At 36.2% G+C, this 17,020-nt stretch overlaps 1 protein-coding gene across 1 annotated transcript in view; it reads left to right on the forward strand.

Moving 5' to 3' along the window:
* The window catches only part of Rttn (rotatin), a 172,979-nt gene that overhangs the window by 81,352 nt on the left and 74,607 nt on the right, over positions 1-17,020 (forward strand). Inside the window, exons 27-32 of the mRNA XM_036205187.1 lie at positions 464-618; positions 3,729-3,948; positions 10,006-10,134; positions 10,760-10,870; positions 14,511-14,669; positions 16,513-16,584. Of these exons, the coding sequence (XP_036061080.1) occupies positions 464-618; positions 3,729-3,948; positions 10,006-10,134; positions 10,760-10,870; positions 14,511-14,669; positions 16,513-16,584 (846 nt within the window). The remainder of the gene's footprint in view (positions 1-463; positions 619-3,728; positions 3,949-10,005; positions 10,135-10,759; positions 10,871-14,510; positions 14,670-16,512; positions 16,585-17,020) is intronic.

The following is a 17,020-nucleotide window of genomic DNA, read 5'->3' on the forward strand; positions in this document are numbered from 1 at the left end:
TAAACTTTTGAGTATCCATAAGTAGTACTGTAAGTCATTATGGTTGAGAAATAGTCAGCCATCAAAATGAGGTGTAAAGAAAATAGTAATCAGTAAAGCCAATGTCTGAATAGTGGATCTTTCACTTAATTTTGTGAAAAACACATGATTATAATTCACTTTATATTTCTCATCATAGAGACAAAGAGGGGAGTATGGAGCTATATGTGCTTTCCTTCCAGATTCCATCCTGTTTGATTTTCTTCTCATTTTGTTCCCCACAGTTCTTTATAATGGATGCACTTTCTTCTTGTTGACGTAATACATTAAGACCATGTCCAATTTAGAATGTCTTTATGAATGCAGTTAAAGCCTAGGGCTGCCAATTTTGCTAGTTAGACAATAACACAGCAACAGAAAACGTATAGGAAGCAACACATATCAGTCAGAGAATAAGTATATTTTAAAAATGTTTATGTTTTAGAATCCAAACCCACTATTAGACCTGCTGGTTCTGACAGAGTCACAGGCACGAGAAGAGACAGATCACGTCCGGACTGCAGTCAGACAGCAACTCCAGAAAGAACTGATTGCTCTTCTCAATTCCTTGTTGCTGGTTTTCATGACAGTCACGGACAGGTACCATTTGTGTTGTTTGCCATTTGGGTTCATTTATATAAAGCATACTTTTCTTTGATTTCCAAGACTTCTTAGTTTTTTCTTGAATTCTTAGTTCTCTAAACTAAGAGGTAAAGGCTGTTCACCCGATAGGCTCAATCTGTTTGTGTTTCTGGTACAGCCTGGTTGTAATTTTTTGATCTTCTCTTAATATACTAGACAATTAGGTTTTGTTTCCTTTGTCAGGAGGAAGTTGCTATCGCTGTTTTGGCTTTTTTTTTTTTTTTTTTTACAACTTCTATTCCATTGGCCCACACATCTGTTTTTAAGTGTTCTTTTGGTTTTTGTTTTTTTTTTTCTTTTGGAACTATGATAGCTGGAATTCAGTTACTATGTTACTATAGTTTTTTAAAGAATTGATTTAGGTTTTTTTTTGGGGGGGGTATTTTATGTTTACATATGAATTTTAGGAGGTTTTTATTTCTATCTGTGAATAGTGTCATTACAATTTTAATGGAGATTGCTATTCTTTTCCCCTTTTTTATAGTTTCTGTATTTCTAAGAATTCCATTTCATGTAGATTATCTTACTTGCTGATCTCTAAGTATTTTTTTATATCCTCAGCTACTTCTTTGACTCATTAGTTGTATCAGAATTTCTTTTTTAAAATATACATTATTGGCTGGGCAGTGGTGGCACACACCTTTAATCTCAGCACTCAGGAGGCAGAGGCAAGCAAATCTCTGATTTTAAGGCTAGCCTGGTTTACAGAGTAAATTCCCAGACAGCCAGGGCTACACAGAGAAACCTTGTCTTGGAAAACCAAGATAAATAAGTAAATAAATAAAATATACATTAGTTATTATTTTTTGGTACTTTTTTCCTCTATCCATTTATTGATTGCTTTGTGGCTGAGTTATCTGCTGAAGTGTCTCACTTCCCTGGCTTTCCTTTTGAGCTTTTAATCTGATGCACATTTTACAAAAGTTCTTACCCATTTTTATCAGATAGCAGCAACAATGCCTAAATGTATTTCTTTTTCTAAATGAATCTTCAAAATATATGTATTCTTTTTTTAAATGCAGTGGGATACGCTTATACTGAGAAGTATTGCAAGAAAGACAATTGAAGGAAGCAGAGCAAGTGTGAATGAAGAGTGCAGTCACACCACACAGGCCTGAATGTCCACATACACTCCTTAGAGTCAGAGTCACCACATGAGAAGGTGTTGTCAGCTTGAGAAAAGGAGCATTAGATATATAGTCACAAAGGCACACTGATCCTTATTTTGTTCATTTAGTGAACAGTACTACAGAGACTTTGATAGGTTCCAAAATAGCACATGTTAGATTTAGTTGGCAAAGAGCACATCTACCATCAAGTATGAGTTTACTCCTCCATGCAGAAACCAGTTACACTAAACTGTTACCAAAAAAAATCTTATGTGAAAATATCAGTTTAAGTGTACGATTGGTCTTTAATACAAAATTGTTTATGAGAACGCCATTTTTTTACTATATTCCTTTTTTCTTCATGTTAAAGTTATTATGCTGTTGGGTTTAACCACGATAGCAATAAAAAGCAGCTGGTAAAAAGGAAAGTGTGTGTGTGTGTGTGTGTGTGTGTGTGTGTGTGTGTGTGTGTATGGTGATTTTAAAGGTGAAATAAGCACAGTGTTGTTTTAGGAAGATGAAATAAAAATTCCTCAAGACGCACTTGGTTCTCATTGGAGAAAATCAGTGGCTATTATATTGCTAATGCCTGGGGTACTCATCTGGGTACTGCCCAACTTTGTGGTTATGTGGGAGGGAAGAGGAGGAGGGAGAGAAGGAGGTTTGAATGCTAAAACAAGGTAGGAACATCTCAAACAGTGTTAGGTTGATTGTGATTGACCTTGTAAGGAAGTGAACTTATTTAAGTAACTTTTGGCTTTAGTGTGAGTTCTTTGTGCTTCTAAAATGCTTTAACAGTCTGCCATTGGGACATTTGTGAAATAATGACCTTATCTAATGGAGTAGATAATGATGCAGTCAAAGTTGTCAGTTTTAGAGTCTTGTAATTAGTAGTATTGAAAAAATTTCAGGCTTTATTTAGTAGTTTGTAATATAAAGTTTTTTTTTTTTTTAAACTAAGAATTATATTTCTGAATCCATGCCTAGGCACTTAATTTTAGGAATTTGTTTTTTAGAAAATGTTCTATTTATGACAGTTTCGATTATATGTTTCTATTTTTATGGAAAAGGTCAATTTTAATTAAATGAAAACACTTTCATGACAGTGATTTAAGTATTTTATTAATATATGAAAGTTAAATTCACTTGAAAAATTTTTTTTTTTTTTCTGAGACAGGGTTTCTCTGTCCTGGAACTCACTTGCTGTCCCTTGCTGTCCCGGAACTCACTCTTGTAGGCCAGGCTGGCCTCAAACTCACTGCGATCCACCTGCCCCTGCCTCCCCAAGTGCTGAGATTAAGGGCATGCGACACTACTGCCTAGCAAAAAAATGTGTGTGTGTGTGTGTGTGTGTGTGTGTGTGTGTGTGTGTTTAATTTTGGCTTTCTGCCTCACTATGGTGACAATGCTAATATCCACTTACATATTATTTTCAGTGTACTTGTTACATTTCTCTTGACTTAACTTTGTTATTTTTTTCTATGGGTCCCTTGAAAAACTTATTTCCAGAAGGAATATTTTCTACCATCTTGTCTAATTCATACATTTCTAATGTAATGCACCATCATGTAGAGGACCAGTCCCCACACTTATTTACCCCAGGAACTCTTGAGGAATAAGGGGTAAGAGACTTAGTTAGAAATAAAGAGGAAGAGAAACAGAGAAAACACAGGATAGACTCAGGTGGGCCTGGATCCTTATCAAGCGGCCCAGAACCGTATTCCAAAGGTCTGTTTATAACAGTGCCAAGGTGTGGAGCAAAAGACCTCCCCCTTGCTAGTTAGACCCTCACAAACACCTGGTACCCAGGGATGTGGTCCAATCAACCTTCCATGCAATTCTGCTGGGTACAGCCACTAGGAAACCTAGTGGGCTCCAACACCGTCAGAAACCTCTTCAGGAGCTAAGGCAGCCCCCGAGAGGCTTTACTTTGTGGTTTTTCTCTTTTTCTATGAACAGGAAATGCTTGGAACTTTTTTATGTCTTCCAAACTCAGCTGTCTCTGAAGCTGCTCCAGTGCCTGAGAGTCACAGATGCTCCTCATTTCTATGGCTTGCCTGCCTTGGAGCGGACCTTAGGAGGGATGGCTCACCTCACTGCTTTCCCGGGGTGGAGTGCACACTCTCCTCTCTCAAAGCCACTTGAGATTTGTGGGAAATACTTGTCGGGTCTCCTGGAGGTAAGTTAGAATGACAACTCTAACACCTAGATACTGTGTATTGATTTTTTTTTTTTTTAATTTCCATGCCAGGAACAAATGCAGTATCGATTGTTATATTTAAGGTAGATTATAGTACAGTAGATGCATAACTTATAATGATAAAATGTCTTAATTTTTAAACACACGTGAGATTATATATGCATATTTTCATTTTGAAGACAGACTAAGGCTTATCCTAAGTATCTTTATAGAAGTGATTTGATTTTTCACTTACTTCATTTGCCTGCTAACATTTTATTTCCACCTCTCTGGGCATTGGGGCAGGGTGGGGTGATAGTCATGCATGCCACAGCACAGGTGTGACGATTAGAGAACGTATAGCTGTCCCTTTCCTCCTTGTACCAAGTGAGCCATAAGATAAAACTTGGTTCACCAAGCTAGGTAACTGCTGAGCCATCTCACCAGCCCTGTATTAAATTGTGAAATATAATAACATGTCCAGAAAATATGCAAAATTAAATATCCCAGTGAATTATTCCATAATTAAAACCCACAAGATTGCCCTCAAATCTCCAAATAGAACCTAGCCTACAACTCTGGCAACATCAACATGTTCCTTTTGGTAACCTTCCCCAGAGGATCTTGATTGCTTGGTACCCTTTTCCTTTTCTTTCACATTCTTGATAGTTTTGTTGTTTATCTTGTGTAGGTATACAAAATGTTTTCTGAATTTTTTAAATGTGCAAATGGAATCATTTGCTTAGATTGGTTTCATTCAACAATATCCTTAGGAAATTTATTCATTTTGTTGCTTATAGGTGGAGTTTAATTTTTTTATAGTAATCTACATACTGCAAAAATGAATTACATTTAGTGTTGTAGAGGGTCCTCAAAACAGCTTGACCACACAGCTACCATGACCGGCTTAGGGGCCTAGACACAGTTTCTGTGACAGGCTTACTGGCAGCCAACACCCAAATCCAGGAAAAGCCTTAAACTAACACCACCCAGGGATCCACCCAGAGATGGGGAAGTACCAAACATTCCAACCATTAGATAAGGTGGCCAGATGTCCTTGAGCCTAGTACACACCTATTTCTCCTCCTCACCAAGATGCCCGTTGTCAGCCAATCAGGGTCCTGAACCCTGCCTTACCTCAACCTCTGCTATGATGAAAATCCCACCCTATCTGGGCTCAGGGCTTTCTCCTCATGCTGTGTCAGACAGACAGGGACCAAGTCCCAGAGCATGCTTTTACATATGGGATTTGGTCTCCATGGTGGTCTTTTGGGGGTCCCGAGATCTGGACATAACAGTGTTTTGATTTTTGTGTTGCTATGAACATTTTGCCTTTTGGTAAAAATGAGGATGTTATATGTCTTTAAAAATTTTTTTCTTATTCATGTTTATTTATGAAAATTTAATCTTTATTTATTGGCTCTACCCATTAACCTTGTTTCCAGTTTCTAAGCAAATGCCTTTAATTCTTCACTTATTGATAGATTTTGTTTATGAAATCATTCAGGCCTGGAATGTTCTATTTGGGAAGATTATGTTATGAGTTGCGTTTTTAGTAGATCTATAATTAGACTTTTTGTTTGTCTTAGTATGTTATATTTTCCAGAATTAAGAATTTTGTTTGTCTATATTTTCAAAATCATTATTTAAAAACTATTCATCTCTTAAATGTATACTGCATCTGTAGTTCTTGCTATCCAAATATAAATTATCCTTTCTCCATTTTTCTTTCATTGTCTCACCAGTGATAACGTGTTTTTAGTGTGTTAGAGGAATGAGCCACCATCTCCTTGGTTCCTCTTTGTAGTGCTTCCCCTAGTGACTTTTACTTATACAGAAGAATACAATACACTTATGAAAAGTGTCGATTTACCGATGCTTTTAGGTATGGTCTTACTTTTTTTTTGCTCCCCACCCCCCCAGCTTTTCTTAAGTAAGCATTTTTGTCATTTAGTAGATTAGAAGCATAGCCTCAAATATATACAATCATCATTTGGCTCAAAGTACTTAAAGTATGATGTAATTAATTTAATGAGGATATGGTTGTGCAAAGTTTTCAGAGAACAGTGTTGCTGTGGGTACTGGCAGCCTTGCATGCCAGATGATGGAAGTCTTAGCAGAATTTTCTGAGATTATTCTGGAATTTGAAAGCCTAGGTGAAGCTTGAACCTAATTAGTCTTATAAATAAAAACCAGAGTGAAATAGCGGGGTAATAACCTGAAAGATCGAGAAGCAGAGGAGCAGCCACCAGTGACTTCTTACTGAAAGACCCCAACCCCTGGGATACTTTCGTCTGCGGGAGGGCACCCCAGAAACCAAGATTCCAAACCAGCAGATGCAACAAGCCAGAGAAATGTATTCAGCGCTGGCGCGAGCGGACTCTCACCCTGGTCAGTCAGAGAGCCCCGAGCATTGGTTACAAGCATTTTTAAAGGCAGAAACTACAAAATTAGCATAAGATACCAGGTGCCCCAGGTTTGGCCCAATTTAAAAACCATCATATATTTGAGCAATCATTTTGTTACTTGAGAAATTTTGTAACACTCGGTCGTAAACTGGTTGGCTCTGGAGATCTAGGGGGAGTTCGAATAGTTACAGGCTTGTGATTGGCTGACATTTGACCTAGTTTGCTGGACTGGACAGATGGTCCTTATCTTGGGTCCCATTTGGGGAATTTTTAAATAGAGACTTATTATTATTATTATTATTTTTTATCTATAATTACAGACCTTGTCCCAAAGGCCGGTGTCTAGACTCTGAAATTTTTTACTTATTTCCAGGGAGGGCATGGGTCAGTGTCTAACGCAAGCAAGTTTACAGAAGCAAAGTCAACAATTTGCAATTGCAAAATGTATCTCTGATTTTTTTTTCTCACTTACCTCTTGGATCCTCAGATCCAGAAGGGGCTGAGATCCACCCCACCTTATCACTTCCTCTTCCCAGCTCCCTAGTGCTGGGATTAAAGCACTGCCCAGCTTCTACAGTTAACTAGTGGCTAGCCTGGCCTTCTGATCTCCAGGCAAGCTTTATTTATCAGAACACAAACAAAATATCCCACAACATCTAGAAGTCTCCAGGGAACTGACAGGAGGTTGGTTCTCATGCACTCTCACTATTAGGAGCTGGCTATGAACTTCTAACCATAATGTTTTTTTAATAGTTAGATACATTTCATTTTATATTTATGATTTCAATATTTTTATCTTTAGATTTTATACAATGTATTTTGATCCTGTTTGCCCTGTCCCCAAATTTCTTCCTTCTCCTTCTCTACCCATCCAACTTTTTGCCCTCCTTTTATTTTTTAAACTGATGTGTTAAAACCCCACATCCATGTTAAGAATTTTTTTTTCTTTTTTTTTTTTTCAGAGCCCCATGTTAAGAATTTTGATAAACTTACATCTTGAGTGTTTTTCTGTTTTCATTTTTTTTTTTCATTTTGAATTTTTGGTTGTATTTGGCTGCTCATGCAAAGCTTTTCAGCAGAGACTATTGGCAGTTTCCACCCTTTATGGGTAGCAGTCACTACATAGAATTTAAGGTTTAACTTGCTTCATTCTTTTTTTCTTTCTCATAGCTGTATTGTTTGCTGCTCTGTAGATGACCATTTACCTATAGGAACTTACATATGCCAATATTATTTAGTACATAATCTTTGAAATACATTGTATTTTCTTTGTTTTTACATATTTCATGTTAGCTTGTGAGACTTGTTCCTTGGCCGTTTCCACTCCTCAGTGGATTTGAATGCTTAGGACAATGATTGTTATCTACAGTTTGTTATTCCCTAAAATTGTGTTCTATTTTTAAAAACAGCCTTGGAAGTGCTAAGTTTTTTCAGAAGTACTATAAAATTCAGTACAAATTTTACTGTAGCCTTCTTAATAAAATACAGTTTTTCTTAATTATATATATCAAAAGAGATATACTGTAAGCTTTCTCATTAATTACTCCATGCTATAAGGTGTTAGTGATCAGAAGAAGTATATAATTATTTTACACAGGTATATTAGCTAAAGAATTGGTTATAATGCTTTTTTGAAAGTTAGCTTTACTCATGGATTTAAAATGCAACTTAACCAACAGGTACCTAATTTGCACTATTAATTAAAGTATGGTTTTTAAAACAAATCATGTGTAATTTTTATGGTATATATCCACTTTATTTATTTGGTTTTAATTACATTTATACACGTGTGTGCATGTTAGTGTGTAGAAGTGCAGAGAGCATACAGATCTTTCTGTAACTGGAGTTGTTACAGGAGCTGCCTGGTGTTGACCCACCGCAGCTGCTGGAAGTTTACCATAGAGATATCTCTTTAAGCAAACTTATATTTTTTTTTCAGATCAGAGATATGTAAGGAATTACAGTTTGAAGAGAAGCTAAACGTTCTGTTTATATTTGGAAACTGTCAAATAAATGTATTTTTGGCTTCAAGATTTTGTAAGAAAGATTTCTGATCACAGGTCTCCTTCAAATTCTAGAAATCAAAATTAGCTATTCATGATATTGATGAATAAAGTGTTTAATTCTAAGTAACAAATCCAGTCAGAAGACAATAACTTCATTCTGAGTTCAGTATCTTGAGATAATGAACATTAGCAGAGTGTCTTAACCAAGAAATAGATAAAAATATTTCCTATTTTCTAATGTTTAATAGTTATGAAAAATTTTATTAATAAGTCCTGATTTGGAATAAACAGGTGTTTGTTTAATGCTCAATTGAAAATAAGGAGGAAAACATGTATGTCTTTATATTTCCTGATAGGAAGTTAATGTCAAGAAGTCACTTTTGTTAGAAATTGTAGCTGAGTTACATTTATTGTAGAACCTTCTGCTTAATCAGGTGAATGGGTCCCGTTAGTATAGTTTAGTATACTATCTAAACTCTTCTTATTAAGGAGAAAGTAAAGCTTATGTGAGTAGACATAACAAGACTCTCTGTTGGTCCTGCTGATTTGATTAATGGTTCCTCTGTAACTGAAGCCAATTCTTCTTGAAAGATCCATACTCCCAATATCAAGTCTTACTATTTCTGTTGAGCAGATCTGTTATTTGCCTTCTGCATATATATGTTACATATTTGTAATGTATGTTATCCATGTGATTTCCTTTGCTGTATGAGTTGAAGAAACAAAAAACAAAACAAAACAAAAACAAAACAAAAATCCTGAAGGAATTCCAGGAGGTGAGGCAGAAGGGTCCATGTGGAGGTTTGTGTTGGCGCCAGAACTTACAGCAGAATTTTCCTTCAAATGTATGGGACCTAAATACAGCATCCTTTGAAAAAATATTAAGTAGGAACCAGAAATATTTTTTTGTCTGACTGAATTTTAAAATTTTAAGTTGATAATCTATAAAGAGTTACTTTTTGCAATCTTCTTACAGTGAGTTACCAAGCCCCTGTATGGGGAACAATGTCTGATCCACACAGAAATGCTCCAAAACAATTGCCACATAATTGAGAGAGTTTTCTAAATCAGGAATCAAGACTTTTCTAATGTAGTTGCTTAGTTCAGAGTATCTCTTCACAAGAGAAATACTACTGTGTTGTTCCTGTTGGAGAAGTGTCAGAGCTCTCTGATGTATGGGAAAGAAACAAAATGAGGACAAGTTTTCTCAAATGAGCAATAGAAATCTAAGATGACTCAGAAGTAAAGAAAATTTCTATTTGCATTTAACAAAGTGTAGCATAACCCTGATACTGAATGAGTTTTGTAGAGCTAGTAATTTTGCATATACTTTTCAACTACACTGTAAAAATGTTTTTAAATGCTACAGCACTTAAAATATTATATTCATGTTATTAATCTGAAAAATCTTCTAGGAAGGTACTAAATAAACATTCTTTGAACCAATCCCAAAGTTGAAAACATTTTAAAACATTTTTTAACTATGGTAAAATTTACCACTCTAGTCACTGTTAAATGAATTAATAGGACTTATAAATTTATTCGACTGATGTTTGATTAGCTAAGTTAGGAGAAAGATGCTTACATACTGTTATGTATACTTAAAAGGAACCACTGTAAAATTTCTTATGTTTGCTTTCTAGGTCATTACTTCGTTTTATGTGGAACGTGGAGGAAATGCTATGTCCTTCATGGGCAAAGGTGTTACAAAGAGCACAGTTCTTTGCTTACTTCACTTATCCCATGAGATGATGGCCCAGGCACCAAGCTCGGTAAGAACACAAGCTGCCACTGTCTAAACTGTTGCTTGAAGAGGAATGTGCTGTGTCTAATACATTTCAAGCCTATAAGCTTGCTACATGAAAATGCTATTTTTAACTTGTTAATAAGACAAAAAGAGTTATGTGTTTGGAAGTGGGTGCTGGAGAGATGATTCAATGGTGAAGAGTGCTTGCTGCCTTTCCAGAGGACCTGAGTTTGGTTCTCCGCACCCCCATTGAGCGACTCACAGCCACCTATAACTCCAGCTCCAAGGGATAGATACAAAGCTGTTCTCTAACCTGTGCAGGCAACTGCACACATGTGTGACACACACACAAAACATAAACAAAACTAAAATCTTCAAGACAATAATTATTTGGGGTTATAAAATTTCTTGGAAGTTATATGTGTCTGACTTGATTTAAAAATTTATTTTGATTGAAATCATTAACTTGAAAATGACATTGTTTGGCTAAATAAATCATGGGAGAAAAGCCTCTGTTGAGAGGTAAGCAAATATTTTTATTTGCTTTATTTTGGCTAAAAATACATTCTTAGTTTTTGGTCTTCAAAAATTTAGTTATTTTAAGTTCTCTAAACTTACTTGAAGTTCTCTTTCCTTGGTTTTCATTCTAGGATTGGATGCCACTTTGGTTTTTGCCTTTGGGTAGTCACAGTGAAGATCATGCTCCTACTCAGCAAGGGTTGGCCTGGCTAATTCCCTTATGGGTTGATCGAGACCCGGAGGTCAGTATAGAGGAATTCCAAGTTTGTCACGTTTAGATTGAAAACCTACTGAGACAAAACAGATATACTTTTGTAATATTGTGGGTTATTGTAATTGATACAGCTTATGTTTATTTAGCCTCTGTCTTCCCTCAGGCTGCCATAATGAAACACTGTTGACTGGGTTATTGTAGTAAGAGAACTTCTTACCTTACAGTTTTGTTGGCTGAAAGTTCCAGCATATCACTGCTATCTATCTATCTATCTATCTATCTATCTATCTATCTATCTATACCTGTCTTTTTGCAGAACATCCACAGGCTTTTTACTGTCTGTGTGTCAGGAAGTCACTAGTCTGGTTGGAGGTAGGACCTCAGTGTTAGGAGTTCATTTCATTTTAATTATCTTGAGGAAACCCTGTTTACAAAAGGTCACATTGGAAATTACAGCTTCCACTGAGATTTGGGGGGTAATTTTTCAACGTAGCTTTCCATCTCTCTCTCATTAAAACCCACCTTTTCTTTTCAAGTGAATACATTAATTTCTGTATATAGATAAAAAACAAAACAGCCTCCCCCAAACAAAAACAATCTTAACCCACTGCAATATCAACTTTAAACTCTGAAGTCCAAAGTTTTGTGTGAGTATTATCTAAATCAAAAGTAGATGAGAATTCATCTATTTCATCCCGAAGAAAGAATGTGTTCTCAACTCAGGGGGCTATCAAGCACAGAAATTACATATCTATTTGGTGGTAGAATAGTCCTAGGGTCCTCGTCCCAAAGGGAGAAGTTAAGAATGGAAGAAATGAGGTTGCAAAGCAAGTGCACATACTGGGGAAGCAAATTCCTTTAGCACTTAAGGCCCAAGCTCTTGTTTTATACTGTGCATCACAGCTTCCTATTACTCAGTGGGACCTCTTCAGCTGTCTCTCTGGACTCCAGCTGAAGGATTGGACTGGGCCATCCTGGTCCGGTGAAATTAGAAAGGCAGCCATAGCCTTGAAAACTGAGGAGAAAACCGTGCTGCCTCTAAGCCTGAGGTAGGAGTGGCCAACCTGAAGATCTTTGAGTTACATTTGGTGTAGCTGGAGCTATCTCCAGTCCTGCTCAGGCCCAAGTCTCTCAGACCCAAATAAACACACAGAGACTTATATTACTTATAAACTGTATGGCCGTGGCAGACTTCTTGCTGTCTAGTTCTTATATCTTAATTAACCCATTTCTGTTCATCTATAAGTTGCCACATAGCTTGTGGCTTACTGGTACTTTACATCTTACGACTCAACCTTCCTGTTCCCAGAATTCTCCTCTCTGCTTGCCCTAGCTATACTATACTTCCTGCCTGGCTACTGGCCAATCAGCATTTTATTTATCAACCAGATCTGAGCAACACATTCACAACATACAGAGCGATCGATATCCATAGCAATTTGGGGCCATTATTCTCTTTGAAGAATGATGACACATATTGCCTATAGAATCCAAGCCCCACAATCTTTCAGTCTTTCCAGTTCACTTTCCCATTCCCTGACATTCACATTGGCACTGTCTTTGCTAATCCAGTCTCATCTCCATTCTGGCTCCTGCTAAAATGTCTAAAGACTCATACTCTCATCATGGAACAGTATTTAGCCATACCTCTGTGGTCTTTCCAGAGCATGAGTTCTCATTTTGTACATAGTTAGCTGAGAATCTTAATTGCCTATAATTGTTCATTTTTACATATGTATTGTTAATTCCTTATTCAAATCATGTTTCCTTTGCATTTTGCTGCAAGCACTCAGGAGGAATTAATACACTCAACACTTGATGTGTACAATTTCATTGCTCACAAAACACTTAACACTTGAACACAGTTGGATCACTTTTTAATTTTATTTGTGTAAAGCAGCTTTGCATTACTATAACAAATGCCAGAGTGAAACAACTTAAAAAGAAAGTCAAGGTTTACTTTGGCTCGGCTTTGAAAGTTTCAGTCCATTGACAGACAGACTCATGGCTTTGGACCTATAGCAGTGTCTACGGAGCTCATGGAGTCCCACAGCTGCTCACCTTTTCACAGCTGGGCAGCAGAGAGAGAAAAGGTGGAAGGGCCAGGGCTTCAATATTTATCTTTTGGGGGCTTGCCATAATATGATTAGAAGACTTCTAACTGCCCTATCTTTGAACAGTTCTGTTTCCTGCCAGTGGTTCCATGGACTGGGAACCATTCATTTAACCCACAAGCCTTTGATGGTTACTTGTCCAAATCAAAGCACCATCTTTTAAGGACCACCTTTATTCCATACCATGTTTCTAGTTACATGTTCTTATTTCTTTCTGATATTACACCATAGTTACCCTTGTAATTGATCTTCCTGGTCTGAACTTCCAGTCTTTTAGACTCTAACCTGTTGTGTAGTTCAGAAGTCACTTCTATGTTTTTAGGTATTTGTTTCAGTATAGCTCCTCTTGTTGGTAAAAAATAATCTGTATTAATGTTCTCAGGCTGCTATAATAAATACCACAGAATGATTGCTTTAAAAATCAGCAATGTCTTTTCTCATCTTTTCTCATGTTTTTGGATGCAAGCAGTCCAAGATCCACAATTGGATCTTTGGGAGGCTCCCTTCCCACTGTATGGATGGCTGCATTATTATTATGTGTTTATTTTTCCTTTTATTGTTTCAGGTACATGGAGAAAGACATCTTATCTCTTTCTTTTAAGGCAGCTATCCCACTTCAAAAACAAACAAACAAACAAAAACAAAAACAAAAAACAAAAAACAAAAACAAAAAAACCTTGATTTGTAGAAGTGTTATTTGATCTGAACTTGGTACAGTTTTGGGAACTCTGCACTTAGACTTATTACTTGGCTGTTTTATGGCTATGTCATTTTTATCCTGTTTGTCACTGAAAAGCTATTGTGGGGTAAAAATTCAGAAATGCACGAGATTATTATTTAGATAGCAGTTATGTTATGGTCAGCATTACTGTACCAAATTAAGTTTCTTTGAAATATTTTTTTCTTTAACTTTTGAGAAAATACTACATGTCCTATAAAGAAATTAATTCAGCTTTATAATTTTGAAATAATGTATTAAAAAGTTAAAACTATTTATTTGCAAAAATATTAATGACTTATGAAAAATAGAACAAAATAATGTTTTTTTTATGAATGAGGAATAAATAGAAATCATGTTCAGTATATATGACCAAGTGTCCTGACTGCTTTTCCTTAAAAAAATTGTAAATTATAATTACTTTAATGCTAACTTATAGTATTTAGTTTACCCTCATGTGACAATTGACCATAGTCTACTTTTTTTTAGGTCACTGATTTCTTTTTCCCAACCTTGATACAGAATTTCTGTAAAGCCAACTCATACACATGTAGGGCGCACTTTCTGAGTGTCTTTAGACTGCAGGAATATAAAGCAAGTGCTGTATTCACAGACATGTAATACACTATTTCTGTGTGTCCTTTAATATGGAGGAATGTGGAGCCAATGCCATACTCACAGATATGTAGAACACCTTTTCTGAATGTCCTTATAGCATAGGGATATAAAACCAATGTCATATTCACTCAGTTCTAACACTTCTTTTGTACTAGAAGGCTGACCTCATGCTAAGAAAGAGTATCCTTGGATTTGATTTCTCTGTCTTTATTTGACAGGTGAGATTCACTTCACTGGGATTGGGATCAGCACTGACTACTATTGAAGCTGGCTGTGTGGCCTTGGCAAACAGTTGTCAGAATATTTCTGGTGGGCTCTGGGGAACCGTGGTGAACATTCTTCTGGATCAGTCAGAATGCAGTATGGTGCGCCGGGAGGTATGTCGGTGTGAGCAGCCTACTCCCACCCTGTACTAGGAAGTTTTCCTGTGTCCTGCTGGCCCCCAACCACTTGGACAAGTAAACACACAGTAGCTTATATTACTTACAAACCATATGGCCTAATAGCTCAGGCTTCTTGCTCTCTAGCTCTTATATTTTAAATTAACCCATTTCTGTTAATTTATGTTTTGCCACGTGTTCTGTGGCTTACCAGTCTGCTGGCATGTTGTTCCTCCCATGGCAGCTGGCATCTCTCCCTGCCTTCTTCCTATCTCTCTGCTTGGATTTCCCACCATAGGCCAATGCAGCTTTATTTATCAACCAATCAGAGCAACACATATTCACGAATACAGAAAGACATCCCACAGCACCACCTGCTTGGTGTCACGGGAGTCTATTGCAGTGTCTATAAGCCTCACTTGACTTCTTGTTTAGAAGGGAGGACTGAGAAAAAACCATTTTTAATTTGGTTACAAAAAATTTAAATGAAAAGTTGCTAATTTATAGTAAAAATGCAAGTCATTTATTCTGATAAAATTAAGGCAGAATGTTTCAAACTTTTGCATTAAATATTATTTTGTATATATGTGCATAAATATGCACATATACTTGTGCATTCACATGCTCTTCTGTGGAGCTCAGAGGACAGCTTACCAAAGCCAGTCCTGTCCTTCCATCTTGTGGGTTCTGGGGTAGAATTCAATGTTGGCAGCAAGTGCTTTTACCAGGTGAGCCATCTTGCTGATATATTTTAATTTTATATCACACATTGAAAAGTAATTCACAGAAAACAGTTGTTTTCACTCAATACATATATTAGTGTTTATAAACCTTTAATAATAATATTTTCAAAGCAGCATTTCACAGTATATTTCAGTAATATTTGAGAAGAAAATAAGCCCATTTAATTCGTGTTTTTAAAATTATTTACTTACTTATGTCGTTTATTTGTGCACGTGTGTGCCTGTGAAGGCCAGAGGACAATCTCCAGAGTCAGTTCTCTTGCCATCTTGTGGGTTCTAAGGATCAAACCCGTTTTACCACAGCTGCCTCTACCCATTGAGCCATCTTGCCAGCTCTTCTTGGTGGTTTCTGTCAAAGTGATGGTTCACACTGGTAGCTTTAAAAATGACAAGCAAATAGTTCTCAATGGTTTCTGAAGAAAACAGCAGCTCCTGGCCCACCACTAACCAACACATAGTAGCAAACGTATAAAGCCAGTTTCTTATTAGTCTGTCATAATTTCAAGTGACTATTCTTACATTTATGGATTTTTTTTGATTCGTTAATTTTAAAGTTTTAAAACTGACTTCCAGTGAAGATGGATGGAAGTTTTACTCTTAGGATTCCCCAAATTCTTGTTATCCTCTGAATAGAGTTGTACTATAATCTTTCATTAAATGAAAATCAATTCTTATATTTATACGATTATTTTATTCTGTCACCCTGTATTCTGATAGGTAAAGCTGGGACATTTGTATTTAAGAAGACTTTGTATGAGAAAGGAGGAGATTGAGGAGGGAGAGGACAAATGTTTGCTATCTGTATATAACCCTACAAAGGGATATTAAAGAAACTATGTCTTTCTTAAATGCTTCTAAAATGTTTTATAGTAATAATTTTTTTGTACAAACTAAATTTTGAAATAGTGAAAAATGCATTTTCTAATGAAATGTTCCATAGTTTGCTCATCATCTAATTTGGTCATCAGCTAATAAGAAATGCGGTTATGTGATCTTGTGAGGATCTTTCAGCATGTATAAATGACTAGCTGCAACCTCTGTTATTTCAGAGATGACAACAAGATGGCAGTATTGACATTTGTGTTTTTAATTTTCAGGCAGCATTTATTCTTCAGAATCTCCTTGTAGTTCCAATGCCTTCAGAAGTTATAAAGGATTATACTTGGCAGGTGGGTATAAACAGTTATCAACCTAGTAAATATTTTATATTAATTAGTTTTAAATTTTCAGCATATGTGTGCAACTGTCCATTTGTGTCTGTGGGTTTCATATTTGTGGATTTAAGCAACTAAGTCAAAAATATTCAAGAAAAAGTAATTGTACTGATCAATTAATAGTTTTTTCTCTAATCATTCTTCTTAAACAGTATTGCATGACAACCACATACAATAGTAATCAGGCATTGTGACTTAGAGAGCTTTTAGATTATACACAGGATATGCATAGATAATATACAAATGCCAGCCTGTTTATATAAGGAATTTCTCTGTCTACAGACTTTGGTGTTTGTGAGAATCTAAGAATCAGTCTATTGTTGATACCAAGGAATGGCTAAACTTAAAAAACTGTGTGTATGGTAGCAAGTACTTCTTAACTAGAAGGTGG

This window comes from Onychomys torridus, chromosome 13 (genome assembly GCF_903995425.1).
Source record: "Onychomys torridus chromosome 13, mOncTor1.1, whole genome shotgun sequence".
NCBI lineage: Eukaryota > Metazoa > Chordata > Mammalia > Rodentia > Cricetidae > Onychomys > Onychomys torridus.